The sequence below is a fragment of the Manduca sexta genome, chromosome 28, assembly GCF_014839805.1.
Source record: "Manduca sexta isolate Smith_Timp_Sample1 chromosome 28, JHU_Msex_v1.0, whole genome shotgun sequence".
Taxonomy (NCBI): domain Eukaryota; kingdom Metazoa; phylum Arthropoda; class Insecta; order Lepidoptera; family Sphingidae; genus Manduca; species Manduca sexta.
Window position 1 is genome coordinate 3,173,945 of NC_051142.1, and position 27,011 is coordinate 3,200,955.

At 35.3% G+C, this 27,011-nt stretch overlaps 2 protein-coding genes and 1 long non-coding RNA gene across 3 annotated transcripts in view; 1 reads left to right on the forward strand and 2 right to left on the reverse strand.

Moving 5' to 3' along the window:
• Window positions 1–1,223: 1,223 nt before the first annotated feature.
• Window positions 1,224–3,548, reverse strand: LOC115443337 (zinc finger protein 28). The gene has a single exon (XM_030168694.2). The coding sequence runs from the start codon at window positions 3,410–3,412 to the stop codon at window positions 1,994–1,996; it is 1,419 nt and encodes a 472-aa protein (XP_030024554.2). The 5' UTR covers window positions 3,413–3,548; the 3' UTR covers window positions 1,224–1,993.
• A 1,280-nt stretch (window positions 3,549–4,828) lies between these two features.
• Window positions 4,829–27,011, reverse strand: part of LOC115443311 — a 64,287-nt gene continuing 42,104 nt past the window's right edge. Inside the window, exons 3-7 of the mRNA XM_030168667.2 lie at window positions 13,202–13,360; window positions 9,246–9,429; window positions 8,588–8,824; window positions 7,818–7,955; window positions 4,829–7,410 (exon numbers count right to left, since the gene is read on the reverse strand). Of these exons, the coding sequence (XP_030024527.1) occupies window positions 7,175–7,410; window positions 7,818–7,955; window positions 8,588–8,824; window positions 9,246–9,429; window positions 13,202–13,360 (954 nt within the window). The 3' untranslated portion in view covers window positions 4,829–7,174. The remainder of the gene's footprint in view (window positions 7,411–7,817; window positions 7,956–8,587; window positions 8,825–9,245; window positions 9,430–13,201; window positions 13,361–27,011) is intronic.
• LOC115443312 lies at window positions 7,450–8,655 on the forward strand. The gene is made up of 3 exons (XR_003938598.2): window positions 7,450–7,541; window positions 7,766–7,969; window positions 8,575–8,655. It is a non-coding gene; the product is annotated as an uncharacterized LOC115443312 (long non-coding RNA).

Sequence of the window (27,011 nt, forward strand, 5' to 3'; positions counted from 1 at the left end):
CGATTGTCCTACCACTAGCTAAAGCAGCTTGTAAATTATAATATAAGTATATGTAAGTATTATACAAAGGTAAGCAATGAAGACGCGCATCGTCGGCGCCGACAAAATACGCCATCAGCGTGGGTCCTAGTGTTCGCAATTGGACTGAGTAAGATTGTTGACTGAACCCCGACTTTTGCCACACCATAATGACAAAACCAACAGCAAGTAATTGTGTTTGAATTATAAACGCTGTTTTATGACTTTTATTTTCGACTACATTGTTGCTTCGGCCATGGTCTGATGGATTCAAATTGCCGAAAAAATTCGATTTCGTTTTATATTCACATTTTATTAAATACGGACATCTGACTGCGCTTTCTCTGGCGATATTTCTGTAATCGTTCATCTTTACGTAATGAAAGTTTAATAGTTGTGTAGTATAATGACTCCATTTTATAACGAATTTAATTGAAATGAGTTGTTATAACCAATTATTATATATTTTTATTTTTATGTTTGTAGACTGTTCTCTACTGACAACAATTTTACGATCGCATAATACCGAATATAGAGTTATAATAACGCTACTTGTCTTTCCTGATGATACTGGCCTCCCCTCGTAGGTAGATAAGACTTAAGTCGACGGTCCCTACGTAAAGTATCGAATCTGCAAAATTGCATTTTGTAGATTCAATGCTTTGCGTAGGGGCGTCGATATTTAAACGGTCCTTATTAAAATGAACGGCATTTATTTAAGACAATAAGGATCGAAGTGCTTATTGCCATGGTAATATAACACTAAATAAGCGATGTACATATATTCGTCTGCCCCTACGTAAAGTATGGCATCTGCAAAATGCAAATTTCCGGGACCGTCGAAGTAAATTTACACTTTTGTGATTACTTACCATTTTTTTTTTTACAAAAATTAAATAAAAAGTTTTACATCACTTGACAATAAAAAAAATGTATAGGTAGTTTTGAATTTATTGATATTTTAGATAAGTATATCTATCTAATGGTAAATAAAATTGGCAATTAGTAATAAAATCTTTTTATTCCTTATAATTACTTTTCACTCACATAAACATCAAAATATTAACATAAAATAGCTTCTTTATATTTTAATTTAAGATGCCAATTGATATTGCTCAACTATAAATGTGAATTAAAACAATAATAGAATGTAAGAAATTTAAAAATGCAGTAAAAATCTGAAAGAACATATTTTCTAGTATATAGGATTTTTACCTAGGTAGGTAGCTAGTGTAACAATCTTAATATATAGAATTATATTGAGGAAAGCTTGGATCACAGGATGAGACCTTGAGATTCATTCAAATTGTTGCTAGACCTGAGAAATAAAATATTTCCTAATACTAATGAAATAGTATGAAGTTCTAGTTTGTAATACCACATTAGTTTACAAGCTCAAAAATAAAATGATTGATCGCAATTTGGGTCTAAAATGTAGAAATTACAAAGCTGGCCCAGATATTTCATAAAACAAAGAATTATTTTAAGGTATGTCAGATTGATAGCACATTACTTTTTGATATTTACTTAACATAATTTCAAACCCATCAATTTTTTTTTATCAATTATAATCACTTCATAAACAATTTTTACCTTCCGTCATATTTTAAAATGTTTATTTTTATCTAGTTTTATTTTGTTTTGTTAGAAAAATCATGGCTGGCAAAACTTTCTTTGGACTCCCTGATTTTTTTTACTTCAGTCTATTTTTGAGCATGCAAATTATTTGCCACTGAATTAGTTTTTAGAGGTCTTACTCCGTGATCTGAACTTAACGCTAAACATTACGACCCCATATGCCAACAATTTGGTTTATAGTATTCAATGAAATCAATATTTTTACAAATAAATAACTGTGCCTAATCAGATCAAATTTTGAAATCTATTAAGGATTTATAGAATACACCATTCATGCAGGTCCCATGTAACAATTGAAGTCTATAGTTTTAACTAAACAATATCATGGTCTTATTGTTCAAGTTTTAGACAGCTTCTCGATTTTTACAGGTGATCTAGCATCACCAAATTGTCCACTGTTGGGGCTTTCAGCCTTCACACTGGCCGGTCTCACTGACACTTTATTAACAAGCATTGTACAGTTGTGTTTCACACGCACATGCCGGCCTAAATTTTTCTTACTGTAAAACTTTGAATTGCAATGTGGACATTCATATTTCTTGTCAAAATGTCTCCTCTGGTGCACAACAAATTCTTCAGCATTATCTACAAACATACCACAAATTAAGCATGGTATATTAGTAGCTGTGTGTTTGGCCAAATGCTTCTTTATTGTACAAGCTCTGTATGACAAGTAATTGCATTTTTCACATTTATATTTTTTTTCTTTGTTATGTAAACTCCTTTTATGATTTGCAAGATCAGCGGATGTGTAGAAAGTAGACGCACACACTTCACAGGCATATGCTTTGATATTACTATGCCTTTTCATATGTTGTTTCAAATACTGTTTTGATTTTAATGTCTTTTTACATACTTCACATTGGACTTGATTATCTGTATGCATTTTTAAGTGTCTGTATACTCTGGTTCGTCCTTTGAGATGCTTCCCACAGTATTCACAGGTGGCCTCCACCTTGTAATCCTTATGTTTACCTTCTTGATGAGACTGAAGTGAACTCTGTTGTGTGAAACCCTTGTGGCATATGTTACATACAAACGGTCGCAGTCCTGTGTGCAGCACTGAGTGAGTTGCCATGTCTTTGATACGCTTGGACTGATAATTACATTCCTTGCAATGGAATGTCCGCCCTCTGCCCTGGCCTTCGATACGTGTTCGCGCCGCCTCCGTGCAAGCTTTTGATTTTCTTTTTTTATGTAAGTGATAGGCTTTGTAACTTTTAAACTGTCTTTTACATATATCACACACAAGCTGACTTGCTTGATGGGCCCTCTTCCAGTGAACTCGTAACTTGCATTTGCTTTTAAAGAAACCACCGCAATCGTGGCATTCTAATCTCAAATCAATAGCTCGACTTTTCTTGCCATTTTGTAAAAATAATTCAGCAGGTTTTATATCCACTTCATTTTCATAATCCGATTCGAGGTACCCATCCGTTGACACAAAATCTGGAGATATTTCTACTTTTACAAGCAATGGAACTTCGGGTTTAGTGATGGAGGCTGAATGTAAAATTTCGTTTGAATTCTCACATTTTTGTTTGAACTTGATGGCATTTTCAAGTTCTAGAAGACAATCAGGACATATCCTATTTGGGAGACCGTCGTTTTTTTGTATATGAACATTAGCTATGGAGGTAATCTTTTCGGATATTAAGCAATCATTGTATTCTTCAAACAATGATATACATTTATTTACATCATAACGTAGACAAACTCGGCAGATCACACCACTTTTGCTTTCGTAGTCGTCCATATTTGGGTATAATATCTTTGTTAAAATTGTAATACTTTCGAGATTAAATTGGAAATAATTGAATCTAATAATAAATGTAGTATGTATTGTAACCAGATTACATATATAATAAAAACAACTTTTGACACAAATGTCAAACCACAAACCAATGTTGCCATATGAGTTAATGTTGACATAAAGTTTGATTTTGTTGTCACATTTATTTCTGAACGAATAGATAAATAGGACATAAGTATAAAGAATATGAATATCTGCAACATTACATAGGTACACGTTCGACAGCCTTTTTTTCGTGGGAACAAACGCGTTTTCGGGCCAGGGATATCCTGTTGCACTAAGATAGATACTTGGAACCGTCCATGCATGATGCCGCGTTGCGGCGTCTCTCAAAATGAGGGGGCTACAGATACCTTCGAACCAGGGTCGTAGCTAGACTTGAATTTAAAGTAGGCCAGTTGTTGTTACAAGCAGGGCGGAAATAAAAATGTTACTAAATCTGATCTGCTCAATCGATTTTTGGTTTCCGTCACTCGTTAACGTGAGCAAAAAAAAAAGGTTTTATGCTTAGGTAATTCTTAAGGTAATATATTCAAATTGTGACAAAATTCCCATAAATCTCAAAGAGATTTATTTCACCCATCAATACGGATAACTCTTACTATGGGACCAACTTCCAAATCGTAAAATAAAAAAAACGCTGCTCCATATATTTTCATTCAGTAGTACTGTACAATTTTGTTAATTATTAAGGTCGAGCATTACTATTTTAAGGTAGGGCATTGGTATTTTAAGGTAGGGCATTGCCCCACAATGCCCCCCCCCCCCCCTAGCTACGGCCCTGCTTCGAACTTTTAAGAACGTCTTTTGCATCTGCGACAGCTGAAGACCAACCACCCGCATAGGTGTCCATTTCGGAGTCGCTTAAAATTAGAGTAAGTGAGCGAGCAACCCCATACTGTTCGCACCGAGACCTCTCTAAACCCTATTTAGTTTCTTCTTCCGACAGGCGGGGATAAAGTGGTGGGGACAAATGTATAGTAACCAAAATGTTAGCTAAGCTAATAGGTTATTCAGTTTAATATTCTTTAGTTGTAAATGTAAGTCAATAGATGGCACTATTATATAATTGATGAAAATTAGTATACCATCTGAAGCTCGACTTAATTGCTAGCCTAGGTTTCGAGACTATCAAAAACGCAAATTCGAATTCCTTTACCCGTGTCAAATGTGCTCACAACCGTCATCCAAATATAACATTTAATACTTTAATTTTCTTGTCCTTTCAAATATCTTACTCGGCCTTCATTGTGTGTTTAAATAACTCAAATCTAATATCAACCCAATAATGGCTTCTGTTGAAATATAAACACTACCAGTGTGATAAATACTCCCGTACTTTTAAATAAAACACAAATATTTAATAAATACCTACTTATTGTTTATTAATATTTCACTATAATACACATCACTATTATTTTTCAAGACATTTCATAAGTGTTCTATTCTAGTCTTAGACAAATAAAGTACAAAGTACTGCATTACAGTAACAATATTAACCCAAAGAAATAGTTTTGTTATTTATAACAAATCCAAGAGAAGACTAGTAATAACAAGAGATGCGGAGAAAAATAACCAACTGATATAACATTTGAAGGGTAATATTAAATTATACAAATATAAACATTGTTATTAGATTTACATCACAGTACTATTTTAACTATAATACCAAGAGAACGTCGCATAAGGCGCAGTTTAAATGGTTTTTTTTTTATATTTTCGTCGGAGATAGTACAATACAGCATATCTAACATTGGTAAATACTTGCTGCCTATGTGTAATTATTTATTTACAAAAAGAATTATGTCGATATTTGTTTTTTTTATCAACGAATATAAATTTGTCTTGTCACTTATGCGGTATTCACCAGTACTAGTTCAAAATTGCACTTTCCCCGACGAAATGAGCATTGCGACCGGAAAACAGAACAATGGCCGCTCATTATAGGTATACCGTATAGGATCTAAATTGTAATGTATGATTTCTCGAATTGTTTGTTTCTAACAATTACGATATTACGTTGTATCTACAGTGCGTAATATATTTTATGCGAAATATATTGGCTGTATTGACTACAGACTCTAATTTTCTATCAATTATAATTAATTGATAAAATAATCAGGGAAAAATATTCTACACTGAACATTCTTTCTGTAAAAATGTATCCCATATTTCTCAGTCAAATAGTCTATTCTAAAATTGTCATTACAGATGTTACATTTCATCGTAGTATGTACAATAATGAGTAAATATTAATAGTATTAGGCTGAGATCTTTAATCGTCTGGCATGAGTTGTATCACTCAAAAAAAACTATGGTGAAAATTTTCTTTAAGATTCTTTGAAAAATTGACAATTCACTATTCTTATGACGGATTTGACTATAAATATCTCAGCCTAAGTAAATACTAAGCCTCGATATTGTAAATGAACTTTGTATAGGAATACAACTTTTATACACAAATAGACCTAAGTTCATACTAAAGGCGTAATACTTTCTACTTTACGAGCAGAAATAATAGCTTCGAACGAAATATAAACTGATAAGTATCTTAAATTAGATTGCACATTTTGGCTGTACTTCCTAAATAAAGAAACATTAATAGCAAGAACACTTCCATCCCTTATAATATACACAATATAATTATTAAACCTAAAAAGGTTCAAAAAGGCACATTTCTCAGACACACTTGTAAAATGTTGAACGAATACTTCTTACAGAATAGTTATCCATTACGCTTTATAGATGGCGCTTTTATTAATTTACAACTTGTAAATAATATTATGTATGACATTCGTGTCTTTTATAAAAAAATGATCGCTTTATTATTGATTACATACAAATACTATATGATGTATATTTAACATAAATCTCATATTTGGTCCCAAAAAATAAGCATGTTCGCAATAAGACTGTATAATGAAGTTCCTTTGCTCAGTGGAATTGTACTCGTTGCATGGCTTTATTGCATTGATTTTTAGGTTTTATATGTATTATCGCTTGGATTTACTGACTGTGGAGTGCAGGATTAGTATTAATACATTTAATAAAATAGTCACGAAGAACTATTAGAGCTTCACTCAAAATAGTACTAAGCATTGGTACAATACTCGCTAATTTTATTTAATGTATCAGATACGTTATTTGACAAACAATAATTTAGCTAAATTTAGCCATTTAAAAAATTCATATACCGAAGTAAGTATTTGAATGCAATTCAATGTTAATATTTTCTAATGCGATAACACTATTTCAATGGAAAAATTACTTGTAGATTAATGTAAAACATATTAAAAAGTTTTGCTGTTTTAAGAGTATTTTCCTTTAGAACATCCAAAAAAAATCTACATCATTAGGAAGTCTATAGGGTCATGCCATAATCACGTTAAATCATTTTCAATTGTAATAATTTGAAATGTTACATACAGATAGGTAAATTACCTACTTTTATCGATATTTTTTACTTTTTAATCCCTCGCTCATCGCGAATAACGAAACCGCGCATACCGAGGCCACATAGCACCAATACAAGACACTACAGTGCACAATAACTGAGTGATAACTGATAACATTGTCTTTTATAAATTAATCTTCTAGCCGCGTTAAGCGAGGGAGTAACACCTATCAATAATAATTTTTGGCATAAACAAATTCCATTCTCAGTAACAAGTACAAAATTTGATATCGGTCTAGAGCTATTTATATTCAGTCTGGCGGCTCTTGGTGTGAGCAGTGAGGTATCGCTGTGGGGGATGGTTTGTTTCTTGGAAATAGTGATGAGTAGGAGGGTGGAGGTTCGTACTCCGGCGGTGAGGATGGCAGCGGCTGTGAGAACAGTTGTTGCGACGCAGCTGTGACGGTCACTGACGGCGACATGCCGATGCATGACGATGGAATGTCCACTGGAGTGTCTGACGGCTTGGACCGCTTGCAGCAGCATTCTGGAAACATATTGAAGACTGAGTTATTGTGTTGAGTTTATAAGTATACAATATATTCAAGATCCATAGTTTGTTTACTGCAAATTAGTCCATGGACAACGCATTGCAGCTAGTTTCATTGATGCTAGATGGTAAGTGACTTGATCCTAAATAAACTTTAATTATCTATGCTTATATATAAAGCTAGAGTTTGTTTGTTTTATCACGTTAATCTCAGGAGTGTTAAAAAGATTTTGACAGTACAGTCTCAGCAGTTAGTCTATTTTTTTTACTAACAGGAAGCTATATTGATGAATGGTTACTTTCCCCGGAAAAACTTTTCTATATAGTATTAAGTAAAACTGCAATTCTCCAGACCAAGGCAGATCTTTCAACGAATATATATAGATAAAGTGGGATCGTCTCACCCCAAGCCAAGCAGAACATGAGTATGGTGGCGCAGACGAGCATGCCGACCACGAGGTAGCTCCACGGCCCGTACGGCTTCAGCGCCGCCGCGAACTCCATGAACGCGTTCGACGACTTCTCGCCTTCACTGATCTTCACTGGAAGTGCAAACGTATATCTTATAGATTATATTAGTAAAAAATAAAAAAATGGACGAACTAAATATAAACAGTAACAGGTTTGGCGTCTCTTTAAAGCAATACTTGTATTAGAAGACATTGCTTTTCCATATCTATTGTAACTATTTATTAAAATCTAGGCAATTCCATATACGACAGGGACAAGTCCGTTTTGTATTAGACCTAATATTGAAGGCTAGGGCGAGTTACGTATCAAATAGCGGAACCTCGTCACTCACTCACCATATGCGAACAACATGTAAATTAGCTTAATGTAAATTGGAATGTAATATAGAAATATTTCGAAAAAAATTTAAGGCGTCCTTACGCCTTAATGTCGATAGTTAGAAACAACCGTCATATTATAATGGTTTCTTCTGTAAACTTATCGTACACCAAACAGCTCATATAACCCGTCCAATTGACATATCAATAGGCCGACAACTGGCATTGTACATCAAATAAAAGCAACATGAACTCATCTTTGTCGTTGGTGTAGTTTTGTTGAGTTAACTTCGGGTCGAAAGTTATTTAAACTCCTACGCACTCGACATTGGCAAAATCATCGATGAAACGGTGGAGACATATTTTTTAAAAGAACAAGAACTCACTGATGACTGAAGGCTTGGTCATGCCGTCGGGCTGGTCGAGTCCCAGCAGCTCCTGGTTCCTGGCGGCGAACCGTCGCAGCAGCTCGAGCAGCGGCGGGTCGCGCCGGTGCGCGCACGCGCCCGCGTCCTCGTCCTCGCCGCCCGGGCAGTGCCGCACGCCGTCGCACACCAGGTACGACGACACGCACAGGCTGGTCGACCCGCACGTGAACAGGGACGACTCGTTGCATATTGTACCTGGAATACGGGAATGGAGAATGTAAGTAGTCGTAAAGTTTGTGGAATTTTCACGGTAAAATATTGCACTAAACTGGATGAAAAAAGTCATTTATTATATCGCTTCTAATAGGTGAATCTGGAAATCTTTGGGGGTAGCCCATGTTTAGCAGTAGACGTCCTACGGCTGATGATGATGATTATAATTGCGTCTCTTTAGGTCGCCAGATTCATATCGGCATGCTGTATAAGATGATCACTAGATTAATGTGGATTTCATTTACAACATACACAGTATAAGATACTACAGCGGATTTATGTATGATTCTATGAAAGTTATTCCCTATCAATTTAAATGAAAAACACGAAACCTAATTCTACATTTTCACAAATCTATAGTCACTTCACTTCAGTTTCTATCTTTAAGCATTATACCACTTACCACTATAAACAGCAGTAACAACGAGCCTCAGTTTCTCCGTGTGCTGGTAGGGCGAGGAAGGCGGGTTCCACACTATCTTGATCTTGGACGGCAGCAGCTTGGTGCCGGCTCGTGATGCAATGCCGGCCGCATTACCGCCGCATAGCGACAACCGCCATGCTAAACTCTTCGTGTCCATTACGTACTGGAAAATGAAGAACTGAATTAATTATGTGGAATTGGATTACGAGAAAGTGGTGTGGCACGGATTTTATTTATATTGCATGTTTTAATAATAATATAATAATGTCAGCTCTGTATTAAATACCGTTCAACGCACAAGCTTCCTCAACTACTGAAAGGGATTAAGCCTTAGTCCACCACGCTGGGCTAGCGCGGATTGGCAAACTCACATACCCTCAAAATTCTTATAAAGAATTTCTCAAGTCTACAGGTCTTCTCTAGTACTGAGAGGGAATAGGCTTTAGTCTACTACGTTGGCCTAATGCAGATTAGAAGACTTCAAATACCCTCAAACTTCTTATAAAGAGGTTTCCACGCAATGTTTTTCTTGACCGTTAAAACAAATGATAATTTACCAAGAATACACAGGTAGGTTTATAAATGTTGTAAGTGCGTGTCCTTCGTCTTTGAACTTGCGGACATTCGTTTCGGCAGTCCGTACCACTTCCAATTAGGCTATTACCGATTGTATAACTGTGTGGATTTTTAACTTATTTTCCTAATATACTTTAGAATGAAGATCTTGCATAATATTCAGACATACTGAGGAAAACTGTGAAAACACGGATACTATATATTGACAGTTTTATAAAGCATATATTACAGAATTTAGATCATGCATAATATTATCAAAGAAAGAGACATTTTTAAGTATTCTCACAATAAAGAGTGAACGGAACAGCGTTACGGATACCTACATTTTGAGTATTATGCGAAACGAGTACCAAATTCGTCCCAGTCCGAAAATATTTGAACAGTCTGTTACACGATACAAATGGAAGGTGACGTCTTTTGTTTCAACAGACGGTTGCAAAATCAAAGTCTTTTTAATCGTCACGCTGTCGAAACAAACAGTACAAGTTCTTTGGTTATGGAAATATTGATATCAAATATCATATAATAATAATATGTAACAAAATTTAAATATCTATTTTAGAATGTACCTATTTATCCGTAAAAACATTTTACTGGCCTTTTGTCACTATTATTATTAAAATTAGCTCTAAGTTTTTGTCAACCAATAAAATTTAAACTTACAAGTTAATTTACAATACAGCCTACTAAAAATAACGTATTTTAATCATTCCTTTTGGCACATTAAGGATGGCTTCGGGTTCATTCAACGAGAAATGCTTAGTAGTCAACTAAGCATCGTAATAAATAAAAATGTAAAAAAACAATCCAACGTCGGTTTAATCTAATACACAATTCTTTCTCATTAATTTAAGAGCCTGATCTGTAATCATCAGTTCATCAAGGATCGGCCACCGTTATTAGAGTAAACAAATTAGTTACGAATGATTGCCGCAAGCTGTTACATAAACTGACCTACATACAAGTCGAAATATCCAGTTAGACATGTTCTATATAAACGCAACTTAAGTTCATTTAACCGTTTAACGTTAATTAACCTGTAACCCCATCGAAGTGCAAACGGTTTATCTAACGCGTTTTATGTTTCACTCGACAATTTATCAGCTTAACATTTGAACCTAGATGTTAAAATCTATCGTTATGTATTAACTACATGGGGTCATCATCAAAACCCATGTGGGGTCAGCAGAACATATTTTTTATATAACCTCTTAGTAATGACAGTGAACCTCTTAGTAATAAAAGCGGGCGATAGCCTAGTTGGGTGTGGAACGGACTGCCAAGACCAATGTCCGCAGGTTCAAATCCCAAGGGCACACACCTCTGACTTTTCTAAAAAATCATGTGTGTATTCTTTGTGAATTTATCGATCGCTTTAACGGTGAAGGAAAACATCGTGAGGAAACCTGCACATCTGAGAAGTTCTCTATAGGAATTTCGAAGGTGTGTGAAGGCTACCAATCCGCACCAGGCCAGCGTGGTGGACTAAGGCCTAATCCCTCTCAGTAGTAGAGGAGGCCCGTGCTCAGCAGTGGGCAAGTATATAATACAGGGCTGATATTATTATTATTATTATTAATGACAGTGAATTTGGTTCGTCACCTTCTGTATTTCATTACCAGATCGAAACTACAGACAAACTCACGCTTTATAACCCCAATAGGGTAAGCAGAGGCACAACTGACGCACACTTTCACACATGTATTCCTTCCCATTATGTGCTGGGGAAGAGCCCAGGCATAAATCCCACACTCTGGGTTAATGCTAAATAGAATAACCCGATATCACTTTAATCAAACCTGAGACCTTTGCATTGCAATCGTACGGTAATACAACTAAGCAGTTGAGACAGATCGAAACTCATATTTAAAAAATGCACACTACTAGCGTAGGATTGGATTCTAAAGGCAACGGAGCTCTGGACTCGGTCTTATCACAAGATGACCAGAAAATGAAATAACATGAATGCTGTTTTCATGGGGTCATGAACGTAAAATACCTATAAAACTTATATTAATTAATGTATGTAGTATAACTTGCTTAGGAATCTTCTGCCTTTTTGCTTATGGATAAAAAATAATTATATTTTCGCCTATTTTCCTGTACTATCGTGACATATTTAAAAATAATGCTGTTATCCGGTCAACATATGACGCCTGGGTTGTCGACTGAAGGACAAGTGTAATAAACAATAATTCAGATGTTTGTTTACAATCGTAAAACGAAAAAATATTTACATCTCTAATTTTATGAGATTATCATATCATTTCAGGGAAACAAATAACACTACATATTAATGTCAATTATTATTTTAAACATTACATAAAATATATTCAGGCCCTATCATCAGATGATGCGACAAGGGCTTTCATTCTTCAGAGAATTTTTATGTGCTGTGAGCCTATAGTTACAAATTTACTGGTAGTAGCAGGTATGTCTCTCATATGAGAGAGTCTGCCTGAATAGGTACCACCGGAATTTCTATTTCTGCCTCCGAGCAGGAATGTGTAGTCACTGTTGTGTTCCGGTTTGAAGGGCATTGTAGACAGTGTAATCAATCGACATAATAAGAGTTAACATTTCATGTCTCAGGATGGCGAGCGCAGTGGAAAACGAAACAATACTTTGTAATTCAAAGTGTTAGATAATGTTTTTACTGTTTATGGGCTCTCATCTCGTAGCCATCAGGCAAACGGCAAGCAAAGCAATAAGAAATAAATTACATACAGTCCTGGGCATTTTTGGTGTGTTTCTCTAATGAAAAACTAATACCTAATTATTGCTAGACCTGGGTATAAAATCCAGAAGCGATACTATAATGCCGGGAAATTCTATTTTAATAAATACAGAATATAAATGAGAAAGTTCTGCGTTAAAATCTAAAAAGAAACAGCTGACAGTCGGCCCACGCAAACACGCTCGACACTTTTATTGCAGTATCGGTGAACGACTGCGCCAAAGGTTACGACCGCAATGTTTACTAACAAATCTGAGTGACATAAAATGAGAATTGGGGTATTCATTCACAATTCTGTGGCGGGTTATAAAAGTACGAAGCGTCTTAAAACGGACACAATATCGTGACATGTTTGTTATTTTGGGACGTAAATATTGTTACCATAAAATTGTCTTATAGCCACATTAGTATTAATAAATAAAGTTTGTAAGAACCTAATGACTCGAAACAGTAAGATTATATTCGTAAATCTGTGTACTGATTTTTTACAGATTTATTATACTGTTGCTTCAAGAAAATCATTCATTCTAAGAGAATCATAAAAAAGAATGTGTACAGTTGAACCACCGCGCAGTCCAAACTCTAAGGTAACTACTAGATAATGATAAAAAACGAAACTTACAATAAGCAGCTTGCAAGCGTCACTGCTGTTGTTGACAGGAGCATTTTGGTCGGTAGCTGTGTCTTGCGCGCCAGGCGACCTCGCGCTCCACTTGCGCCCAGAGCCGCCAGCCTGCGCCTGCACATCAGTGAAGCCCCGCTCCCAATCCGTCAGAGATTCCTAAGAAGAATAACATCTCGTTAGATTAATAAGGAAGTCGTTAAGTAGGGGAAACCCCTGTCAATAATCATGCTATTAATTCGCGTAGTGTTAATGCTGACTGTAAAGAGATATGTGTTCACATATCTGTCACGGTTTTCAAGTCTAGTATGTCAGTTGTCAATCTGTATGTTGTCCTCGACGTCATAAAACGTATGGCTACGGGTGAACAGCGTTAAGGGGAAGTAGTTAGCTCGATCACCGATCAATTCGAATCAGGAAATATAGTCTCGATACAACCTTCAACAAAATGTATTATAACTCTATTTCTAATTCTTTCGATTGGAGTTGCGGTCAGGCGGCCGGTTGTAAAAACTAAATCGAATTCTTTCTGTAAAATGTTTGAATAAATGTGTTGCGCGGATTCCACATTAGAGCGGTATAGGAGCAAATGGAAAAAGAAAATGAATAAAATCTTAGTGACATTAGACAGGAAGCCGTATTTTACTATAAATCAATCAATTTGTATAAACCTAATAAGGGACTGGCAGTATCCTGGCGTAAGCAGGCTTATTTTCCTGTGAGCACTATCTCTACAAGAATCAGCTAACAATAACGCGAATTATGAATACCCTATGCCTTTTTGAGCACTCACCGAGCATGAATGTATAAAGGCTGTCAAAACCTTAACGTGTCGCGTTACGTTAGACGTGTGAGCGGCTAGTGACGTCAGCCATAGTATTGGCCGGTGCATTGTTCTCATTACTTTGCATCGCAATCGCAGTCGATAAGGCTGTGTGCCAATACGATGTTTGCGGTAAATGTATGATTTTTTCAATTGCTCAATGACATATATTTTTACCTGAATTCAAAAAAAGGGAAGTTCTCAATGCGACGTGTTTTTAAAATGATTGTTACGTCGGAACTCAGTCATTTATTAACTGATTTGGAAAGCAATTTTTTTTTATTTCAAAAGAAGTGACAGGCATTATAAACTGAAATAAGCAATATTAATATGAAATTAGTAAGTACTCAAATTGACTGACTTAAAATGACTAAACACACTTTCTTTTTTATTTGCATGGGGGATCACAAATATCAACTGATGACGAAAGATAATATGATTGTCTCACTGTTATGTTCTCCGATTGGGCAATGCGGAAGCACAGTGACAAAGCCTTGTTTGTCAATAAATAAAAAAAGACGATAATATTAATAATCAATGAGTCAGATGATTTTTCACATAACAAATGTACGATGAAGTAATTAAAGGTACGCAGCCAGTCGATATATAACAATGTTTTTATTGTTTATATCTGCAGTTTATTACAATGTCATATCACCACTTAAACCTAAATTGGTCTGCGCGTGAGCACTCACACTACGACGAGCTTCATTTCAAGCCCGCCAATTCCAATATAAGTACTATGTATTATAGCTACAATAGTTTTAATTCACTCTACATATCTCTTTTTATTTTTATCCACAATATATATAGGTATAATTTGTTTTAATAATGATGTCTACATTAAGCTGTGCATGTATGTACAAATCGTTTTTAATTTTACATACCTATTTATTTTAATATAACTATACTAATATTATAAAGCTGTAGATGTTTTTTTGCACGCACTTATCTGAGGAACTGCTAAACCGATTTTGTTGTTTTTTTTTTTCATTGATTCTGAGTCTGAGTCTACTTTAAAAAAAAAAACAGAAATTTGTGTCACACGGGCAGAGCCACAGGCAAATCTATCCTATATAAAAATAATTATGTATTATTCTAAAGTATAGGTCTGTTTTAATTTTAATTTTCTGTTTTCATAGTTGAGATTTATAATTTTTTATTTTGTTCTTTGTGTACCAAGAATCGTAGATCATGGGTTATTATTATCTATGATAGTCATCAAACAGTCAAAACGAACGTTGCGTGGTCTAAAATCTTACCTCCCAATTAAAACAACTATACGACGTGAATAAATATATTAAATTATGCAAATATTATTCCCATCGGCTACGTATCGACGAGCTACGCGAAGAATTCCATGTCGAATTATGGTCTAAAACTTTAATATTTATGTCTACCAAACGCTGTTCGCATCGCTAATACAATCATTGTTGTTGCGTTACATTATTTAAGTTAAATCTTTTGTTCGCTATTGTGTACTATAATCGCGAAAATCATTCGGAAGGCGCTGTATTGTCGAAGTTAAATGTTAGAAAGCTTATTGTTATAGTATTGTCAATATTACAAAAAGCAAACAGAGGATTTAGGACTCTGATTTAATTCTAGGGCACACGTTCTCCAATTAAATATCATGTGTAATTTTAAAACAAAATAACATCATGATGACATTAGTAATTCTGAAAGATTTTTACTAGAATTTTGAAGTTCTTTGAAGACTGCCAACTAACTACATTAAAATAGTAAACGAAAGGTGTAACAAGTCTATCCAGTAATGAGAAAGTATGCAATACAGGGTTGATGTAATTATGATTCTACACCCGAAAATATAACGCCGACAATTTACTTAAGCCTTGGCCGTAAAACACCTAGTTATAAAAAAAATATTTTCTCATTCACTCCAGTCACGAAATACAAAAATCACTTTGGGGCCATTTTACAAGGCTAATCACTGTGAGCAACTCGTCTGATCACATAAAGTTTTATGTAACTTCGCAATAACGAAATGCTCTAATTCTACAATCAAAAGCGATAAACACGTGAGTTTCTGTGGTAATGTAAAGTTGTTCGTATTCCGCACGCAATACGCGGTTTTGTATGCAAGTATTTGTGATTCATATATTTTTGTGTTAAATAATGTTGTATATCGGTAAGTCACCAGGTTTCCTTGATGTAATTAAATACGTTTTTTTATACTTTTCCTTGTAAATAAATTTAAATATTGATGTGTTTTACATGTGTTTACTTATAATTTTAAGAAAAAAAAGATTATACAGGTACGATTAAGGTCTCATATACATATAAATAAAATTTTAGTTATTTATATTTTTTAGTTTGCTTGAGTAACATAGTTACCTTCTGTGTGTATGATTCACACTTCCAATCCAAGTTTGGTTGTGGCGTTGCTTAAATGTCTTGTATTTTTTTTACAGGCACAGGAAAGTGTTCCCACAGCACCTGATGGTAAGTGGAGTGGGGTCCAATAAAACGTCGACTGACGAGAGATGAATACCTCTCCGCAGTGGACACAATTATTCCACCCTGTTGGAACCAGATGTACACAGGCTGATCCCGGAACGCGACACACGTGCCACTATGGCGGGTTTTAACACCTTATGTATGGTGGTTGCTATCCGAGCGGATATAAAAATCCTATCACTGGAAAATATATTTATTATAATATATTTGCCAATACATAAAAACCAAGATGACCACTTTGTGATCTATGGAAGATGCTGAGGATAGCTACTGGTTCGTCTTATGATAGACATGACGCTATACACAAAATATTGCATGGAAATGGCATAAAAAGCGCAATATTACTGGTGTATTGAACTTTGAACGTTATGGTTATGGGCTCCTTTTTTCGTACTTAGCCCGTAAAGTAGTCGGGCCATTGTGCGTGACAGTAATATATGCAATGCACTTTTAACGTATCAGGACATCTTTGAACTCTGCAAGAAATAAAAATGCTCCCACCATACCCAACGTAGTTTTAACAAATCTGCAAGCAGCCCAATTAATGCGCCGATAAAAATTTAACAATGGTGTATTATGAAAAAGCAACAATGCTCTTACCTAATTACTACATTGTTCGTGCAAGTGGCAACGCGTTGCATCACGGTGTGCATATCGTGGAAGGGTTTACATGGCTCAGATGTTTTAAGATAGAGATTATGATGACACCCACTATTACAACTCCTGTAACCCTTGATCGACAGTGGTACGAATATTTAAGCGCAAATCTACGATCATTAACCTGATTTTAATCTTAACTCATGGTGTTAGTTCTCCAATTTATTAATCCTTTCTTTCTTATATAATTCCTAATACTTTATGGTATGTAATGTAGACTTTAAAGAATTTCTAATTTTGCTAGAACTGTTCACTATAATTGTAAACCGGAAACTTCAATCTACAAACAATGCCACGACCTATCACAAGTAAAGCTAGATATGGTATCAATTAAGTAAAAATCCATGTTATATTTCGCAGCGCACGCACGTCCGGTCACGCGCCAGCACTTCCTAATGTTAGATTAGAACGTATCAATTATCTATTGATCTATTAGGTCATTGTTATCACCTGCATTGGTGTCTTTCCGCTCGCCCTTTATGCGCAGTATATTTCTAGAAATATAATTCTGTTTTGTAGGTATAGAAAAAGCAGCTTTTAGAAGTGTATTTCAGTTTTTATAAGGTGTTGGTTGCAAAAAACGATGTGCTTTCTTTTTACTGAATATCCAAAACTTTAAATTACTTGATAATATATGGAATTATACTCATTCTCATTTGTCATAATATTATGCAGTTTAGTCTTTAACTAGAAAAGGCCAAACGGTTTGCACGTTTTTATAATGTATGTATAGTCGTATAAAAATGAATCTGTTTTATTTTTAAAATGTTTAATCAATACAAAATATATCTGATGTCATCGCTACGAAAATTCGGTGCATCTTGTTATTTGCGACGCAAGTTGCTGCAGACTAATTTGGCCTATAATATGCGAAAGCCCGCTGTTGAAAAAAAGATCAGTGTTCGATTTAGAGGGTTAATTAAGTAAACCAAGTAAAAACACTCGAGCAATGTTTTAACTAGAGGTTATAAATTACATCAAATATAATAGACACATTACAGAATTTAAAAACGAGAAAATATTTGTTATTATTTATTATTTTCATTTATTGTTTGTAGTAGGTATTTAGTAAAATAGCTTGTATTCGCGGCTTCGCCCGCGTGAAGAGGTTTTCCGGGATAAAATTCCCGCTATATATTTTCCCGGGTATGAAAGCAGCCTATAACCTTCCCAGGATCAACTATCTCCATACAAAATTTCATAAAAATCCGTTCAGTAGATTTTGAGAAAATCGATAACATACAGATGCACAAAAAAGGGGACATTGTTTTACAATATGTATAGATAATGAATTCCTTAGGTAAATACCTAAGGTATAGGAGATACAGTGTACTCGACAGGAGCGAGGCAAACGCAAGGTCCGACACAATCTCGACTCGTGCAGACCTTGAGCTTAAACGGCTGCGATAAACCATTTTCACATAAAATTACAACTTCATAACGATTGACCGCGTTTCAAATGTTATTTTATGTGCTACTTCATAAAATAACTTTAGGAGTAACAAATTATTTTAGTAGGTATGTTTATGTAATGGGAAAAGTAAGGTAAGAAAAATTATGGTAAGTTCTGAGACTAGAGAAAGACGGCTGTTATAAGTTTTATTTTTGTAATTATTATGCCATGGGATTTGTTGTATTTTTTGATAATTACCTGCTCTTAATGGTGGTTGCTTAAAAAGCGTAAAAGTTTGGATTTCGTTGACTCCGAGTTTTTAAGTGGTATTTATTAGTACGTAAGCTAATAAAAAGGATTTTCCGCTGATGCATCTCTTAAAATATTTCATATTTTGCCAATGTCAACAAAATTTTAAATAATATTGTAAATTATAACCCCATTTATATCAATAAAGATGGGTCCATTCTCATAAATTTTAATATTATAAATATCGGACCAACACACGGGTAAATTGAAATCAGGTTCTAAATTGCGACATTTATCATTCAAGACTTATTGTTGCCCTGGGGCACAAGAACTAAAAAAATCGTGACCCGACGTACTAATAACGAGGTCACATTACGATTAGACCTATTATAGTTACCTATGTATGAAATTGATTATAATAAATTGTTCTTATGCTATGAAATCTATCTTAAAAGAAAACCAGCTTTGCTTGACTCTAAGGCGGCTTTTTGCTGAAATAAAATAATTTATAAACAATGTTACATTTTTATTTTGATTTTTTTTATCGTTTTAGTAGTGTAATAAGTTTTCTAAAAAAATTGTTTTCAAAGTTTTTGCAAAAAGGTTTTCTATAGAAAAGTACGTGTGCAGGAATTACTTATATTTCTCCTTGAGAAGTCTTCAATTACGTCCATGTACAAGTAACGATAATAGAGGGTAATTGCTTAAGTACAGTGGATGCTGCGCTAGCGGTCCGAAGCTGTGAACAATAATCATGACTAAGAGTTCTTAACCCGTATTACTGCACCAATAATTATTGAAAAAGTACTTGCATTTAACAAAGTTATGACTAGAAAAAATATTTTAGTAATATGTAGATTTATTAAGGCCTTGTAAAATACTTTTCCGGGAGCTATTTAAAAAAAAAAATTAGTGAGACTGCGATGCTGACGTACCGGGTTGGATCCCCGCGTCGGGCAGCGATATTGGATTTTTCTACTTAGTATCAGTTCGGAGTCATAAATTTCGGCCTAATATGGCGATAATGCACATCACAGGACGGAGTACACCCGGCGGAAAGTGGGAGCATCAGTTGCGTCTTTGACTACGCCTTTGAGGATAAACGGCATATCATTTCCATGCAATCGACCTTTGCAAAGATTCTTGACAGATCTTTACGGAATTAGTCATAAAAATGATGCAAATCACGTTATGTGTTGCATTTGAGTAATTTATGTTGTAATACGCCGTGTTTGGCGTTGGAATAGCTAACTAAAGGTCGACAGGTAAACGATTTTCTTGTTTTAAAGTTTCTTGGTCAAGGTTGCGTTATAGACATACATAATATTAATATGTGTTAATTCACTTAAACCTGCAGTGCTGTTATACAAAAAAGTCTAGTTAGTGGCGTTTTCACGGATGATAGCGATTAGATGACCCAAATGCTTCTCTTCCTTTTTTTATTATTTGGAAATGATGAGAGAGCTTGCCGTTCGCCTGATAGTAAGCGATACGACTACCCATAAACAGTAGAAACACCATCCAACACCTGGAATTAAAAAGTATTGTTTGGTATTTCACTGCGCTCGCCATCATAAACATGAGAAACATCTCATGTTTATGATGGCGAGCGCAAGTCTTATTATGTTCAGTAGTTACACTGGCTAAAATGTCCTTTAAACCGGAACACAACAGTGACTGCAAACTGCGGCTTGGCGGCAGAAATACATATTGAATGATACCTACCCAGGCGAACTCTCACATATGAATGACCTATCACCCGCTACTTCCTTTGTGATATATAAATAAATAATATAATTCCTTTTATACATGACCATCCTCCAATTTAGAGCATCTGGTCCTTTGATGTTATTTGATTCGGCGTTACGAAGGCTCTTTATCCGTGGTGGCACGTGATTTGTCTGATTCAGAATGCCCACAAAGGGTAAATAATAGTAATGGACGAGAAACTATTGACGTAATGAAGGCTGTCTGAAAAAATGTACCATGATTTACTTCCATTCAAGTTTTTGCTACGTGCCTTTGAGGCACTTAAGGGAATTTAATGCTTATGCATAAATAAATTTATGCAAAGTTAAAATAATTTATTATTCTTATGTTATTAACCTCCACTTAAAGTAAAGTGCATCATTCGTATGCCTATTAGCAATGCATTTTAATGAATAAATATACATATCTGAGAGTCATTTTGATCGTAACCCTTAATGTAGGCGGATTTCCTGAGCTGTAGATATCAGAAACTAATTGAATCACATAACTTCCAAGCCCGGAAGAACATAGATAATCTCATTTAAACAAAACACTTCAACAAATATATTAGTTACTATAAATATGATCACAATTATTAAATTACCGTATTAAAACCGTTCGAGACATTTATAAGACAACATAATATAAGGGGACGATCAATATAACCACGAAGGCATCGCAAAAAATGTAATAACAGTTTTTACCGCAATCCTGCTCAAACTCGCTACAAAACCTTCGATTTAAACGACTTAAAACATCCATCACAGGGCGGACAAGCGGTTTTCTCTCTGGAGTCATAATGTAACTTGGAACTGGTCAGCTAAAAATAGCCGCACGTCAAACGACGTGACAGCCTCACTCGATAAAATGGCCGTTGGTTAAGTTATAAAACAGAGGTTATATCTATCGTAAGCGAAGTAAATGATGTATTTGATGCAGGCAGAAGGCAAGTTACGAGTTTGTACATGAGGTGTGACTTCTGAATATTTAAACATTTAGACGTTATAATAAATATTTCAGTGATCAAACTAAGTATTTTGTTGTTGGCCTTTAATTGTCTTGATATAAGGGAGAGAATGGTAAAACAATAACTTTTATAACTGATTAATGACGCGTGTTGATAAGCGTGTTTTAATCTTTATGGAGAATGTTTCTTCTAACTTACGATATGGATCGTTGGCGCAAACCGATTCATCAGTTAATGTTATTCCAGTCTCGTCCAATTCGACGGTGTTACTATCGATCCGTGATCAATTCAGTTTTTTTCGACTTGAACTCGTATATGTAGTTCAAGATACCTGGTTATTACTCAAAATGTCGGAACTCGGAAACCATAAAAACAATGTTACAGCAAAAAAACGGGACGTCAGTTGCATGAACAAAAATAAATTGTCGAGAAAAACAAATGTCTGCCAAAACGAAACCGTCTCTTATTTTTAGTACGCCCATTGTTTTCCCGACTTGTTTACGCTCAGCCAATTTTAGAATTACGAGTTGTAAGTCCCAGTGCCCTTCAAACGTCGCGAAACAACACCAAAAGCTCGTTAAAAACTGGGAAGCCAAGCCAAGAACAAGCCGTAGTGTGATTTTGGGATACTCTACTGCCGTGCTAAGCGCAAAAGCGGTATGTCAGGGAAACCTTATTTCGAGATAATCGAAGTTTTATAAATATAGTTTTGTACGTAAAATTAAGATAGAGATACTCTTTTCAGGATTTTTTTAACAAGTTCTAAACACGATACCGTTATTTAGGTAAATTCATTGCATGGGTATTTCTTTAAGCTATCTGACGACATAAAAATCAAGATTTCGTTTTTTTTTTTTGAGATACCGCTTTCGAGCTTAGCACGGCAGTGAACATCGGCTTAAAATTTTTAATTCCGAATATCAAAATAGGATTAGTAATTAAAAAAAAAAAATAACTTTTAATTCTCTAATCAGCACTGGGAAATTACTTTTTTAATTAAACCGTCTACTCGTTTGCCGTGGTTATCTCGAACAGATTAAGGACTCGGTTGCGCACTATCTTTTTATTATGAAACAGTGTACACATTACTCAATTGACAAGTCAAGTAGCGGTATAAAAGGCATTATAAAATATTGTACGAAGGCACGTTTGCGTTGAACAAATATTGTACGAAAGAATAATATAAAGAAGAGTTCTTCTTGGGAGTGTTAGATGAGGCTAAAATCTATAGAGCCTTAGTATTAGAGTTATTTTGTTTTATATCTTTAAATGATGAACTTAAATGGAACTGGGCTGGTCACGTACGTCGAATGCCTGACGAATTTTCGGCCAAGATTGCTACCTTATGGAGCGCTGACACTGCTCGTAGGCGTCGCGGCAGACCAAAGAGATGGCGGGACGAAATGGATTCATTTAAAAATTACTGGTTCACTATAGCGCAGGATCGTGATTCATGGAAGGACCTTGGGGAGGCTTTTGCCCAACATAGGGACATTATAGGCAGATATGATACGATACGAAATGATGAGCCTTGTTCGCCTCATGGAATAACGATACGACCGCCCATAAACGATAGAAACACCAATGAGAAACCTACCACCAGTTGTCTTTCTAAGCCGTCTTCGATAGACTAATTGATAGAATACCTGATCGTCTGGTGATATTCGAGCTCAGAGATACCTGACGTAAGAAGGGATCTATAGTTTATGTAAGATTTCAGCGGTTTCTGCCGTCCTTAACTATACTATGCGATTTCTCTCATACCTCAGTACGCGCCTGGTTTTAATCTTCAGGAAAATAATTCTTAGTTTCAAATGACTAGTGAACAGGTCAAACCTGCTATATTTATAGACAAGAAACCAGCACGTGTTTGAACCTATTTGCATACAGTGCTATCTTGATAAAGTATATACCGTTCAGATGCTAAGCGTATTTAGAATGATCGAAATTATTGCATATAGCATTTTATTGCATAGACCGGCGTAGGACCACGTCATCTGATACTAAATTCCCTCATAAATATGAGATCAGGGAGGTCCTAATAGCTTTAAAGGAAAGGAATGGGATTAGAGAAAGGTGAGAGTAGTTGATCCTCCGAAAATGTCACGATATACAACACGAATCAAAACGAAATGCGACAGCAAATTATTCATGATTTAGGTAAATATGTTTATAACGGAGCTCTATCACTCAATAACAAAAGAAACATTGTTAGGAACTAGGAAGAATTATATTATGTAAATACTGCAACCGGAATTAGGTAGGAAATAATAACGTATTCAACAAAAGTCTGATATCCACTAGTTAATGTTCTGAAAACTGCATATAATACTAAAGCAATACTTAATACGTGGTAGTTATTAATGACATCGATATTTTACGGTTTCATGGTATACCGAAAGCCGACGAGACGGGATTGGTAAATGGGTGCCACTAGTAGGTTTAGTATGATAATCACGCAATGGTTTAACTTGTAGAAACTGGCATTATAAACATTACAATAATACTAAAATAGGCATTAGTCACATCTCCGGCTCAGAGGAATTTGAAATTAAAAACATACCGAGGCGTAAAAGTCATAAATCTACGCATATTAGCAAATCTGTGACCCTGGGTCGATGTAAACATTGTGTTTTATAGATTTTTAAATATGTTTAAACGTTTTGTATGTAACTGGTGCTTAAAATACTGCGAGTTGGCGTCAAAGACCGCTTTACCACGAAAATTCGTTCACTTCCATTCTTCCTTCATTTCCTTGCAAATCATCATTGATAACGCATCTACTAACTCTCAGGGTGTCAAGACAAATTTAATTCCAAGTTTTCTTTCTTTGAAAATAGCGACGACGTATTTTTTTTTTGTTCGGGCAGAGTAAAGTGATCCCAGTACACCTGATGGTAAGGAAGCGTCCAATAGAATGTATATTAACGAAAGATGATCACCCCTCGACAGTCGACACAATCATACCGGCCTGTTGGAACCGATTATACACAGGCTGATACGCAACACATTTATGTGGGCTAATATGGCGGGATTTAACCATGTGTACCGTCTGTGTTATTTAAAAACCAAGGCTACACCTAGAGCCTATCTATTCTGGTAATGTTACTGTTGGTTGGTTATTCAATGCGGTTATCAGAAGCGTGGAAAAATATCGATGCAACGTGGTTTTACGTTACAAGTGGCTTGAGTAATACAATGCGACCACAAATGATGAGAAGCGATCTGTGAATAAGGAAGTTGGTGCATCACTTAGTTTTTTCGCACTGCTTTTTCATATCCCCTTAGTCATAGTGTCCCGTACTTATAGTTTAAAGGGTATCATAAATAATGAGGAAAACCTAGTAAGGAGGTGTATGACTTATTTTGCGCTTTTTATAGTACCCTGACTAAGGGAGTGCTAAATGGGTAAAACCAGATGAATGGGACGAGTGAAGTCATATATTTCGACGCAGTAAACAAACCATATTACTTTAGCTTTCAAATAAAACTGAAGCATACGTCTACATGATCGCAACATACACAACGGCCTACAGTCGTAATCCAGGCAAATAATACCCCAGCAAACGCTGAAATACCTGCCTCAAAGAAGGGTTGTATGCACGGCCTAATCAAATATCAATAGCCTCATCAAGTCGGAGCAAACAAGAATGACGCGGCGACACACCCACCTCACCTTGGCAGCTTGAGGCCGACTGAGGGATGTCTATCTCATGATTTATCGAGCACGTCAATACTATTAAGGATATTAGAACACTGCATTTCCATTATAGGTGTGGTGGGAATGGGATTGCATTAATGTAATTTGTTGAAGTGATTTAGTAATTGCAAGTTTTAATTAACATGTTTTCAAGTATTTGCATGGAGTTTGAAGCTATGACACGGCAGGATAAAATTGTCCATGCATGCATAATTATCTATCACCATTTTATGGATGCGGTACATAATTGTTCCAAGAATATTTCCCTACAAATACATTTTTATCCGCAATAAATCTAAAAACTTTGTTAAGTTTAACGAGTTATTTTATGAGATTAGTTAATACTGCCTTTAGCTCGCGGCTCCGTCTGCGTGATAAAGTTTTTCCGGGATAAAAGTCCCGCATTATATTTTGCAGAGATTAAATGATGCATATATTCTACGATAGATCTCTAGCAATATCTCGGTGAAAATTGCATTAAATTTCATGCGGTAGTTTTTACATGATGTGTGTAGTACATAGAGACGAAAATTCGATTAGATCTTTTCTTGGTTTCTTTTGCTCTAATAAAGATCCTCGTATATTAGTTTTTCAATATTTATAATGTACGGACATGGGACTATTATAATTTTATTATATGTATTGATCAGTTGAGGAAAATTTTGTTCTACTGCCTGTTACGTCTAAACTATTTCCCAGTTCAACAATTTAATTTGCATTTAACATCTATGCAATCAGAAGTATTATTCTTAGAATGTGGACTTCAATAAATCTCACCTGAGGTCAGCTTATAACCTACGAGTATACGGGAGTGCTAAATATAACTTGCATTGCAGAAATATTGAATCACCTACGGAATTTAATTAATCCTATTTTCACTATAAATGTGAAACTCATGTTTGATCCTCAGAACAAAATAGCTTTAGTAATAAATCTGAGGTTTGACCACTTCCTCCGGAGTTCAGGATGGGTCACATGTCGCAACGTAAGCTGGTACCGCAACAAACGAATTCCGGTACGTACGCGTTGTTGCTCATACTTGGGCTCGTGTTCGACGAGACGTTACATTGTCTGGTCACATATTTCCACTGGTTATTAAATTTTATATCTGCTAATTACACACTTCTATCTAATTTGAAATATTTAAACATTTTACAGCCCGTAGTTATGATTGTTACAAAATGTCATTATTACAATTTTATTAAGATAGCAACAATCATAAGACTTCCTAGAGATCTATTGACGTACAGCCTTTACGAAGAATTATATACAATGTTACCTACTTCACGCAAAATAAATATGGATGAAAAATTACACACTGCATAAATCTAAGAATGAGCCGAGATAAAAAATATTACTAACGTTTTCAGGCTACTCGAAGCTAAAGTTGCTAGTTGCATTTCAATTGTCATTTCGCTTGATGATTACAATTGTTGCAAAAATAACACCGAAGTTCCGATACAAGGACAAACAATTTTTTCACAAAAACTGTGACCGGTCAAGCAAGACTAATTTAATTATCAGTGTTTCATAACAAAAACAACCAGGAATTCCTTACCTTTTGTGGAATTTGTATAAAAAAGTTTTTAATTGAACAACTTTGGACCAAGGCAACCTACGCTTCCACATAGCATACATCCTACACTCGAAGCATGAAGTATGTATAGTTAACTACAACCAGATCTCATTGTGCTTTAGAGTAAACAAGAACTGGTTTGCGTTCACAACAAGCGTATACCTCCACGCCTTCGCTGACATCCTTTCCATACCATCAAATTATAAACCAACTCATTT

Excerpts from the sequence above, each read along its gene's own strand:
- LOC115443337 (XM_030168694.2), bottom strand. The coding sequence starts at position 3,412 with ATGGACGACTACGAAAGCAAAAGTGGTGTGATCTGCCGAGTTTGTCTA.